Source organism: Larus michahellis, chromosome 1 (genome assembly GCF_964199755.1).
Source record: "Larus michahellis chromosome 1, bLarMic1.1, whole genome shotgun sequence".
NCBI classification, from domain to species: domain Eukaryota; kingdom Metazoa; phylum Chordata; class Aves; order Charadriiformes; family Laridae; genus Larus; species Larus michahellis.
In genome coordinates, this window is record NC_133896.1 from 195,562,681 (window position 1) to 195,575,314 (window position 12,634).

Sequence of the window (12,634 nt, forward strand, 5' to 3'; positions counted from 1 at the left end):
AACTTTAATCAGATCTGTTCACCTAAATGCTTTCATAAGCTGACCATTTAAAACAAAAGCAAATATTTTATTCTACAATTTTGGCCCGTTACATTTTCACATATATTCTGACACAATGAAAAGAGTAATCTGGTCTTACTTAAGGCTAAATTAACTTTCTATAACAAGATCCTTGTAACACAAAAGTTTTAATGCCACCGAGTCAGAGCTAGCCATATTAGTAAAGAAAAAAACCCATACAAATTAAACAAAACAAAATAGAACAGGCTTTGGCTTTGTTTTTTAAAGAAAACCAAAGATTTTACTCAAACGCTTATTGGTCCAGAACTGTTGATACAAAGTATTTTTGATTCCTTTTGTAAAGAACAACTTATACAATAAATCCCTACTCAACAAGTTCTATACATACACAAAGCACAGCTTATAACAATTCATAGGACTAACAAATACTCCTGAAAAGATATTATTCAGTGAATCAAACTGCTGCAGTATCAAAGTAGTACTTTAATAAGCACCTACACCATTCAGATAACCTCTGTCTGGAAATGCGGTTTAATACAAAACTTTGTTTTAAAAACAAAACACAGGATTCGACACTTACATAATACAGTGCTTGGATTCTTACCCCAATCAGTTGCAACTTCATCTGAATTGGCTGAAAACCTGAGAAGTCCAGCACTAGAGCTGATTAGGTATCAGTTGCCTTAATAGAAGAATTTTGACTATTTTTTTTTTTTTAGAAGAAAAAGACTACATAAAGGAAAAAAATGCACAATTACATTTTAGTTTTTGGATGCATTTGTGATTATGAGTTAAAAGCTTTAAAATTTAATCTAGTCACTTAAAAATGAGTGATATTCTCATCTGTAATTAAGTTATATTTCGTGTATAAGAGGTGGTCCTTACAAATAAATCCATAGGACAAGGACCAACTCTCAGTTGCATACGTTCCACCTAATTCTTCTCTAAAGCATTTTACCATTTATCTCTTTTGGAACTTTTAAACGCAAATTCTTTTACATGCTTTGCACAAACAATGAAGCATTTCAAACGTACTCAACTTGCAGGTAATGAATATATATCAGGAGGATCACCTGATTTGCACTTTTCTGAGCCACTGGATTGACTTCTTGATGGCACGTTGTCTTTGCCTTTAGTGCAAGATTCTACTGGACATAATTTTCTCATATCCCTGAGCAATTGCTGTTAGGTCATGCCACTGGACTGGCTCAAATTCAGGACTTTATTTCACAACTTCCATAGAAAGTAACTGACTTCCTTCAATGATTGTCATCAAAGAGTGACTTGTTTAACAGTAAATCCTTATATAGAAAAATGTTAATTCAGTGGAAGACTTTGGTAGGAAAAGGGTGTACAGCTAAACATTACCAATATAAACAAATTTCTATTAAAAAATTAAACATAAAATGAAGTTTTAAAAATAATCAAAAATAGACTCCTCCAGATTCGCTTACAAGTTTGCACACACCCAAGCAGCTCAACACCTCAAAAGTGCAAACAAGAGACAAGTAAAATACGTAACAGCAGCAACTTTACTTTTCCTTTAAACATTGACATTCTTTGTATTTGTATAAAATACACATCCTATTCCTCCTTCAGCACCAGACTCATCTGTGGGTCATCTGTTCTGATTACCCAGGTGCTCCTTGAAACTGTTGCTGCCTCTGTTCCAAAGCCTGCTGACTTAACAGTTGCTGCTGTTTCTGTAGAAATTGCACTACTTCTGGACTTCTGAGTAGGGACTGCAAGAAAGAGAAAGTGAACTTTACTTTAAAGAACTCACATATATTAAATAGCTACCATAGTGATCATGTTTATATTATGTATTTCCGTTAAATCAACTTGCACATTACCCATTGTTGTGGTTTAATGCCGGTAGGCAACAAAGCATCACACAGCCTCTCGCTCATTCCCTCTCCAGTAGGAGGAAGCACTGTTCAGCAATAACTAAAACATCGCTGTGTTATCAACACTGTTTTAACCACGAACCCAGAACACAGCCCCATACAAGCTACTGTGAAGAAATTAACCATAAAACCAGTTACACCTATATAAATGAGAGCTGAATTACATGCTGAAGAATTACAAATACGCTCACAAAAACCATCTAGACGCTATTTCAGGACATCAGCAGGTAACCAGAAGCAGCATTAATACACATCCTGAAAGAGATTCAGAATGTAAAGAATATACGGTATCGCAAAAAGGATAAAGATAGCAAATAGGAGTAATCTACTGACATATTGAAAACATTTTTCAATTGTGCTTTAGTTTTGAGCCAATTTCTGCATTTCCCACTCCAAATAGCTCAAAAATACTACAATAAATAAATAAAGTACTATAATTCTACAACAAAGCTCAAGTGCCTGTCAGAGTTCAAGCGCCTGGACGATGCTCTTAGTCCTAAAGTCTAAAGTCTTAGTCCTAAAGTCTAAAGTCCTAAAAAAATCCTAAACTATGGTTTAGTTTTAGGCAGTCCTGCGAGGAACAGGGAGTTGGACTCAATGACTCTTATGGGTCCCTTCCAGCTTGAGATACTTTATGATTCTATGTTCACCAAGTGTTCAATAATTTCCCAACATTTCAAAACAGCAGTCCAGCCACAAGAAGTAAGTTAAAAAATTCTCTGCCTTCAGTCAAAAAGACAGAAGTATCTAAAACTATTTGCATCTGGCTCCCGGCCTGAACAGTTGCAGTCTGTGATCCAACTCTGGCTGTTCGCCCTCATTCCTGCACGGTGGCAGCACAAGTGTTTGGAAGGTCAAATGGCAAGTGAGGTTGTGAATGGATCCTTCCAAAAATTAACACAGGAAAAAGGTTATTTTTCAGCTGAATCAATTCCCTGACTCCTTGCTCATTATGCATGGTCACTTCACTGATGCAACCAAAGAGGTACTGCAACTCTTTAATCCAGATTTACATTCAAAAGGACCAGCAACTTCCAGGACAGGGTCTAGAACTTTATGCTATTAGGGGCAATTCTGCAGAGATTATAATTGAAAACAAGCATTCTGCATGTAACTCACACCTACACCAGCACTGAACAGAGAAGATAAGTGAATCAGCCACTGAAAGCAGTTACTAATAACAAACAGGCTCACTGAAGAGATGCACAGCAACCTTTTCCTTACTGTACATCAGCTTCATCAAGTCACTTCATTGCACAGGGTAGTTCTGCACTAAGTTCTTCATCTGCTGCTGTTCTATGACATTAAAGTGCTTCAGGCTCTCCATCCACAGCTTGCTGCTTCTCAGTCCCTCGCTATAGCTTTCTGTACCTTTATCCAGTGCAAGCTGCACATCCAGGCACACACGGGCCACCACAAAAGCCTCTTCTCACGGAGATTAACCACATGCAAGAAACTTAGGAGAAAGCACAAAGGACTTGGCACTTCTAAATGATAAACCTGCAGGCAGCTACCAGTGACATGCAGTAACTTTCACACGGAGGAACATAAGATATGGAATAGCCCTGGATGCAACAGGCCATGAGAAATCTTTCTGGGTCACCACATATCCCTCAGACCTTGTGTTGTGTAGATATGCACAAAACAAAGAAGAAATTATAGAAGAAATAATGCTGAATGATAGAAACTTAGTCAGAGCAGACAGACAGAAGCAAAAACCAGATCAAGGAGAATCTGAATCTCACTTCCCCAGAATACTGCAAGGAAACCTCAATTCTTGAAGAGCCTTGACATAACTCTGTGCAAAAACTCTCAACATCTATTATTTTAGGAGCTTCCTGGTTGCTTTATTTCTAGAAAAAATGTTTCATTAATAAGACACCTTTCAAATTTAATTAAAAGCCACATGAACAAAAACAGCCCAGAAAGGGGACAACAATTCAGTAAAGCAGGGCATGAAGAACAACAGATAACGTAAAAAATAAACTCCAGAGTTCATTACCTTTTTCTTGTAAAAACTGAAGAGCTACAGATACCCCTCCAAGTTTTAGAAATAATCATTAAATAGGTGCTATTATTGAGAAAGAATTCAAGAAAATAAATCTATGTAACTGTATACTTAAGACTGATATGATGTTTCTTTAAAGACTTTTCAAATTTCTGACCAAGGACTGCGGCACTTTAATGAGGACTGTTAAATTGCTTTGCATAGCTAACAGAGAAAACAGCCAAACAGTCCTGTTAGCTTTTGGAGAAAGGAGACTGTAACAACCAAGAACATAAAAAGTTGTAATGAAGAAGCCGAAGGAACAGTATGTACTGAATTATTTCCCTTCATTGGGCTTAATTCTTTAAATATAGTTAAAGGAGCAACAAAAGTGTTCCATAACTTGCAACACACGCTGTTCATGCAGTCTACAAATACTACAAGTCATACTGTTTGCTTACACAGTTTGCTGTATCAACAAATATATACGCAATTTTAAATGTGATATGGTAAGTCCACAACTTTTAAAACACACCACAATTACTAAAGCTTACATCAGACCTAAAGTCCATGCATTGTTCTATCTGAAGGTTTACAGAAAAGTTGGTTTAACAAGTTAAAAACATCTCAGTTATACTATAAGGACTATTTACCCTAAAGAAATAACCACGTCTATATACTTAATTTCAGTTAACACAGCAGTGATCATTAAATTTAGTCATCTTAGTATTCTTCACGCTGAGGCTGAGACACACATCTGCTCTGCAGTGTATTTCAAATTTGAGAATATGCACAGGTAGTGTACAATCATTAAACTGTCACAAGGGTGACAGTTCAACATTGTTACACTCCCTTTGTTTGAGTTCAAAACCTCTAAGAAAAGAAAACTTACCAGCCTCTTCTTATTCAACACTTGTTCCAAAAGAGTAGGTCTTGCTGGGCGATCCCCAATGGATCCTGTTCTTTGTTTTGTAACAGAAACTGAACCTTCAACACCATCCTGCACGTGAAAGAAAAAAAAATAATAGAGAAGTGAGACTACAAACCCTGATACAATAATAATTTACTTTTCACAACAGAAAGTCCCAGGAGTAAAGAATGTTTGCCTCATTAATCTGCAAAGGAAAATAACAGCACAAGAATGGAAACCTATCTACTCTAGAAATGACCTCTTCTTTCCACATTATTTTCACTATTTCATCAGTCACAGTGAAGCAATGCAACCGAGTTAGTCTTCTAAACTGCAAAACTAACCAGGTTACTATGGATAGTTAATGACATTCCGACACTAACATTTACCTGAAAGAATTCAAGCAACAACAAAGTATCCCAGTATCTTTCACTTCAATCCTGTCCACAGAAGTGAAAAATGAAACTTCTATTAGGAATCTAACTCTGATCCCACAAGATGACAGTATCTTGTGGGGCCTTGATAGACACCACTGCAAAAAACCACACAAAGTTTAACACTAAATATTCTGCTTTCTTCTGCAAGTTCAGGCCTTAATTTCATAACATTCAAAGCAACCTGCACTTGCAGAAAGTGGGAAAAGAAAGCCCACTCTCTTTCAACATGCAATAATCACTACTTCATCTTATAGATCAGAAAGTCTTAACCCATCACTACTCGAAATGCAGCAATTTCACCCTCCTCCCATACCATCCCGTCTTCTGAACTAGCACAAGTATTTGGGTAGATGCATCATGAACTGAGCATGATGAATTATTAGGACAGGAAGAGAGAAGAGAGGAAATCATGCCGGTATGTAAGTTTAGAATTCACCCACATCTTAAATACTGTGTGCAGTTTCTGTCTCTCATCTAAAAGAGAAGAAGCTACTGGAACTAGAGAAGGTTCACAGAATGGCAACAAGGATGATAAAAGTACACAACTTTTCACTTGGAAACAAGCATGCTACACCTTTTCATGCAGGAAGGAAACAACTTAGAGGCCAGCCTATCCCTAGCAGCATCAAGTACACTTGCCTTTTTCTTACGCACCAGCTTCATGGCAACTTTTTCACCTAGACAAAAGAAGATTCTTTGGTGCGAGACACAGCAGAGTTACTATTATATTTATATGAAGAAAAGCAGAAAAAGGAAGCTTTTTTGATGGTTAGTTTGCAGTTTGATCAGTTCCCAGACACACGACTCCAGAGACAGCTGTGCTGACAAAAAAAGGGTTGCTTTTAGCAGGAACGCCTGGCAAGATTTTTTTCTTTTGGCAACTGCTATTTTATATTTGTCCCTTCAAGCACAAACTAGTCCTCACCTTCAAAAGTAAAACCGTTTCTCTGTTTCTTCCTCATCTAAATACAAGATCTTAAAAGCTAACTCCGTACAAGCGACCATCAGAAACTGTGTCAACCTAGCTGAGTCACAAACCGTAGGAAAAAAGTTATCGAAAAAGTTAAACGTTAGCATCAGTTCTATCACTGACAATATTTCCCCATTTAAACAATAAAAATAAGTTTACGAAAGTATAAACTATTAGTGGTCTGGATATTTAACTGCCATTTAAAACAAAAAAATTAGCAAGTATCTTGAAGAACCCACACAACTGATTTTTATATACAATATAAATCTGACACCCAACGGCCTCTGGGGCTTTAAAACCCCACATTTCAGTACCAGCTGGGCAAGATGACCAACTTCTCTCTCAGATCTATAGTTTAATCTTTCCTCCTGTGTAATAAACACAGGCTGCACAGCGAAACGTCTTTTATAGAATCATAGAATGGTTTAGATTGTAAGGGACCTTAAAGTTCATCTAGTCCCAACCCCCCTGCCATCGGCAGGGACACCTCCCACTAGACCAGGCTGCTCAGAGCCCCATCCAGCCTGGCCTTGAACGCTTCCAGGGATGGGGCATCCACAACTTCTCTGGGCAACCTGTTCCAGTGTCTCATGACCCACATAGTGAAAAGTTTCTTCCTAATATCTAATCTAGACCTACCCACTTCCAGTTTGAAGCCATTACCCCTCGCCCTATCACTACATGCCCTTGTAAAAAGTTCCTCTCCAGCTTTCTTGTAGGCCCCCTTCAGATACTGGAAAGCTGCTATAAGGTCTCCCCAGAGTCTTCTCTTTTAGCAAGAATTTTTCTCCTGGAATCTTTTGGCACAGTTGTAATTTGCTAAAATTCGTATCACAGAAGAATAAAGAAACAGGGTCTGTTCTGGCACCAGAGGAAGAGCGAGCTCTAGAACTACCAAAGATTTCGTCCTTCCCTCTGGGAGGAACGCTCCCGTTCCCTCTGACAGAAACCGACTCTCCTCGGGAAGCCCCTACTCCCAGGGGACCACAGGGCAGCCGGGCTGCCCACCGACTCCAGCACCCGACGAGGCCCCAGCTGAGGCCCAACCCACCCCCACCCCCGGGGTGCCTCACCTCCGCCCGCGGGCCGCCCCCCGCGGCGGCCGCCCCGCCGCCCCCCAGGGCCTGGTCGCTCTTCTTGCGCTTGTACTTGTCCTTGTAAATCTTGTTGCGGTGCCGCTTGCACATCCAAGGCTTGCGCTGCTTCACCACTTGCGTGGTGGTCTCGCTGCAGCCCTGGTAGGTGCAGCTCTTGCAGCCGCCGCCCGCCGCCGCCGCTTCGCCGCTCGAAGCCGCTGCCGCCGCCACCGCCGTCGACGCCACCTCCTCCTCCTCCACCTCCTCCGGGCTGGCCGTGCTCTCCCCGCCCGCCGCCTCGGCCTCCTCCCCCGCCTCGGCCTCGCCGTCGCCGGCCCCCCCCAGCTCGTAGAATAACATGAGGCCGCCGCTACCGGGCGGCGGGTCGGCTCCCGGCAACGGCAGCACCCCCCCCGCCGCCCCGGCCACCGCCGCCGCCTCCTCGCCGCCGCACGGCTGCATGACGAGCAGCGCCAGCTGCGGCGGCGAGGAGGAGGAAGAGGCGGAGGAGGAGGAGGGAGCGACGGCGGGGCTGGCCCGCAGGGCGCCGGTGACCGACGGAGCCCGCGGCCGCCGCCACCTCAGCCCGCCCCGCCCCAGCGCGCAGGCGCCGCCGGGCCGCGCGCACCACGCATGCGTCCGCACAGGCCGCCGTGGGGTCACGTGCCCGGCAGTGCTGAGGGGAAGGGCCCGGGGCTCCCCCTAATGGCGGCGGGGATCACCGGGCCGGCCTCCGCGCCTTTGCCTTGGGGTCACGACAGCACCGCCAGCATGGAGCCCTCACGTCTTCCCAAGTGCAAAGATCCCCCTTGCGGACATGTCACGGCCACCAGTGCGGTTTGGCCCCCTCAGCGCGTTTGGCCCCCTTGGCTTGCTGTGGTCCCGTTGTTGTCCCTAATCTGGGCTCTCCACCCAGCGTGCAACGAGCCGAGCCACACACAGAGTCGAGGAGATGTTTTGTTTATTTCGTGTCTGCGCAGAGATCTGTGCTTGGTGGGAACTGCGCAAAGCTGACACACCTTGACTTACATGTTGTCAGCTTTTATATTTTACAAAAATCGACTAATTATCATCAGCGGCTCATAATTTCACAATAAGCATCTGTTGGCTACTTTTATTCTTGCTTTGAATTAAAAGCATAATACACTCATAATAACTATGCATGCTCGGTGGGTAGGGGTATTTTCACATTACAACCAGCTAAATTCACTTAAAGGACACACTTTTTATTTTCAACACTTTGTAACAACCAGCAACCTTGCAGTTTTAAGGGAATGCTCTGGTTTTCCTGAGTTAGGTTCCTTGTGTCTTTTTGCTCTCCAGGGGCTGGTAGAACACATTTATTTTCTTTGATTGCCCGAGGTCTTTTCCTTAGGAACATTGTATTTGCTTTGCCTTCATCACTGTCATGGCTGTTTGGACCCAAACTGTCCTGCCACTGATCTTCACAAACACCGTCCCTGGGCTGTGCTTGTGTCCTCGCTCTCCAGCCACGGCCAGCTGGAGAGGGGGGTCATGGAGCTGCACTTTGACGACTTCTCCCACTTAGCCTTTTTATGGCCTCCAGCCCGCTATTGCTCTTGTAGCTTTCAGCTTGCTGCTCCTTGCCCTTTCTTTCCTTCGTTTGGGTATCGATTCTCTCCGTGACGCAATTCTACCTGGCTCTTTGGATACTTTTTCCATATTACAATGTTCATCTGAGCAGCTAAGACCATCTTCACCCAACCTGTGCCATTACGAATACATTATTCCTAAGTAAACGTCTTTATTCTGCAATGTAAATGAACGTTGTATCCATAATCCTAGCTATTTTTTCACTTCTCAATCCAGTCCTTTTTTTCCTGCAATGTTCTTAACATTTTATTCCAAGAAAAAAATTACTTGTAATGCAACTATCATGCTTACCCTCAGTTTTCCTTCTACACCCTCCTTCTGTGTCACAGGCACTGAATTTTCTACACTTCTCCATCTCCTTGATCACCTGCTGTTTGCCCCCCTTTATTTTTCTTACCTACTTACTCTCAGAGGATTCTTGCCTTTCTCATCGCACACATCGGTTCATCATGTGAAAGAAACGGTGCTGGCCCCATTTGTTCTCTGGCAATTACCACAGCTCCCTTCTCCTGTCGTTAAGGTAAATGGTTATCCTGTTTATGGTTGTAGCCATTCGGTTTCACCCTTCACCATGTCATAATACAGTTCTCCCTCATTTGTCAAAATAGCTAATGACGTTGTGTAGTCCTAGACAAATCACAGTGAACTGAGTAACCCTGTCCTCGTCGCCTTTGACTTACCAGTCACCCTTAACATGGGCGAGATGACTCCCAGCTCTATTGTTTAAACTGGAATTACAGTCTATTTCTTTTTTTTTTTTTTAGTGGAGACTTATTTTCCCCACACCTGCCTCGGTGCCTTTTCGTCTCTGCTACAACCATGCTGGAACGACTTAAAAGACCCTCTCTTTAGGATTCAGCCTTGCATCTGTGCCAGCAGTGAAACATGTAAAAATTACATGTAGCCATGTTGTCCTCCTGCCTCTTACCTCTTTAGATGTGAGCTCCTTGAGGCAGAGGTTGTTGTCAGTAAATGTTTGGATTTTTTTCACATTAGAGTTCCATTGAAATAATTTTAGTTTATTTCTTTTGCTTTAAATGCATCTTGAAAGAATGCCTACTTAAAATTCTAAGTGCCCCTTACATTAATTAAAACAAAATCAAAAGTAATAATGAATCGAAAACAATAGTATTTTTCTCCAGCCATGCTCCCTGCATGTATCCACACTATGACTAATTAAAATGCAAATAGGAACTGGGAAGCTGATACCTTCTAAATCCCAGGAAGAAGAGTTGCTTGTACCCTTCCCCAGCACTTCTCTGAAGCCCCGCTGAGACAGCTAGGCTTGGCACAGGCCAGTCAGACCAGTAGATTGAAGCAGTTCGAGGCTAAGTGAGAAAATTGTTTCCAGAGTTAAGGTTTCCAAGCAAATGAATTTTTGAATCAGTTGGATTCTACCTCGGACACCCTGGTAACACACAGGAATCTTGTTGGAGAGTGTGCCTGGAAGCATACTCCTTAGTTCTCATTTCCCTCATCTGAGGAAAAAAGAACAACAAACCCCCCCAGAAAACTAACAGTACCTTACAAAGATATTGAGAGGGTTAATTAATTAGCAAATTGATTTGATATTTAATGAGCCTATTACTGAGCTGCAATGTGAAGTATTACCCAATTCTTTTTACCCCAGAACCTTCTCATCTGCTTGCTTGAGGGCATAGAAACATAAACGGGAATTAAATCAGTGACAGCTAACACATGAAGCCTTTCTTGAAAACTGCCATTGATGCTTTTTTTCCTGCCTGGTTTGCTCAGAAAAGAGAAACATTGTGATGGAAAAGAAATCAAGCAAAGTATTAGTTTCCTTGGCTGCATTTCTGGCAATCCAACTCTTGGGGAAGGAAAGTCATGTTTGGAAAATTTTCTCACTAGTCTGTACATCATTGCTATCCAGCCAGGAGCAGCTGCATCATGTTTCGCCTTCCCAGGTACAGTTAAGAGGAGAAGCCAAATGTGATTCTTGAAAACTAATAAGTTCATTTGTCCTTAGCTGACAGCTTGTTGTTTAAATAGATCTGTAATTTTCTGCTGTCTCTTTCATTTGTGTTTGTGAAATAGTTCATTTTAATGTTCTAGATTTCTGTGCCAGTTCTTAATATCCAGTTCTTAATTGTCTCAGGAAACAACATGTATTAAAAAAACAGATGCAGGATAAGATTCAGTAAGATAATCATCATTGGAGAGGCTGATCTGTCCTACTTACAGACCAAGATAGTACTAATGATGATGGTTGCAGTAATATTTTCAAATTGTGAATGTTTTCAGTAGTTTTTTCAGTGTTTTCCTATGAGTGATGATATGAATTCTGTTCACTCAATATCTGTCTGTCTTTTACATGGAAGTGTTTATCATGTGTTTTAAGAGCACAGGCCATACTAAGAACTTATGTGAGAAGTGGGACTATGAAATTCATACATCCAGTGTTGTGATATCCCTACAAAGAAAACATAATCTAAATGCAAATTATCTTGTAACCTCTGTTATAAAATGAAAAAATCTAGTCAAAGAGAGCATTTGGGTTTTGAAAACAGCTATGAAAGGCACTTGAAAGATACAAGGGAATGAAGATTGCTGGAGGAAGCTGAGAACTAATAATTTTTAAAGCACATCTCTTTAGAAACACGTAATTTGGTGAGGGAATCGAAATGTGAATATGTAGTCAAGAGATATTTTTTTTTCTACTTTATTGTACCTCTTACTGCTTAGTGATCTCCCCATTTATTCATCCTACTTGCTCTCGGGGTTCAAGTCAAATTGCACAGCGATAGTCATGGAAAGGTTCCAAAGCTCCGCAGCCTCCAAACAGATCTCCCTTCAGAGGAAGGCGATGTGCAGAGTGATCAATATGCTCAATGACGCAAATTTCCAGGTGACAATGAGTGCTGAAGTCTTACCATGAATAGCCAAGCAAATGACTTTAAGCTACTGCAGTCATTTTGTTCAAACTTGTTTTTCAGATAAGTGTACAAATGTTTGATGCCAATGTAATCAAATCTTATAAGCATCCCTTTTTACACTGTTCAAGCGTTTCTGTTGCCTAACAACACTAGGAAGTCAGAAACTTATTAGACTTTATGAATTACAGACAGATTTATTTTTGCAAATCATGGAAATAAAAAACTAATTAAACAGGAGTTTGGCTTGCATTATGGATATGTATTTTGGTTGTGGTACACGTATGACATCAAGTGGCCATCAGAAATGGGTTTCTTTCCCCAGACCCTTCTCATTTTGCATAGTTACCTTTTTCCCATGACAGAGATAAATAAGTCTGCTGAAAGTAAGTCTCCACTTTCATCTGTTTACATTGAAATAGACGTAAATTGATGAACTTAAAAATAGCACCTGCGATATAAAAAAAAATCAAAAATAGAGCTGAATAAAAGTGCGCAGGACAGGAATTAGAATATGCCTGAACCTCTGTCAAGGTTTAGGCTGGGCTGGCCACTAAACAAACAACAGATGTTCTCTGTTACCCAGAGGGAGAAGGGAGAGAGACTTATGGGCTGGAAAAAAAGCTAAAAAAGCTATAATGAAATATTAACAATAAAAAGAAAAAATAATAATATTGACAAGAAAATAATGAAATATGTAAAAATTTATACAAAACCAATATCAAGCTCCCAGTATGACGATCATGTCACTGACCAGCACTGGGACTGGAGTCAGTGGCAGACGGGAATTGTATTCTGGAACTGGATTCAGGAACACA

General features: G+C 41.3%; 1 protein-coding gene across 1 annotated transcript; it reads right to left on the reverse strand.

The window, feature by feature from the left end:
* Window positions 1–46: 46 nt before the first annotated feature.
* RFXAP (regulatory factor X associated protein) lies at window positions 47–7,943 on the reverse strand. Its single transcript, XM_074567426.1, is given in 4 exon segments — window positions 47–1,763; window positions 4,808–4,915; window positions 7,306–7,899; window positions 7,902–7,943. Coding segments are annotated over 4 exon segments (855 nt in total). The 3' UTR covers window positions 47–1,652.
* Window positions 7,944–12,634: the final 4,691 nt, after the last annotated feature.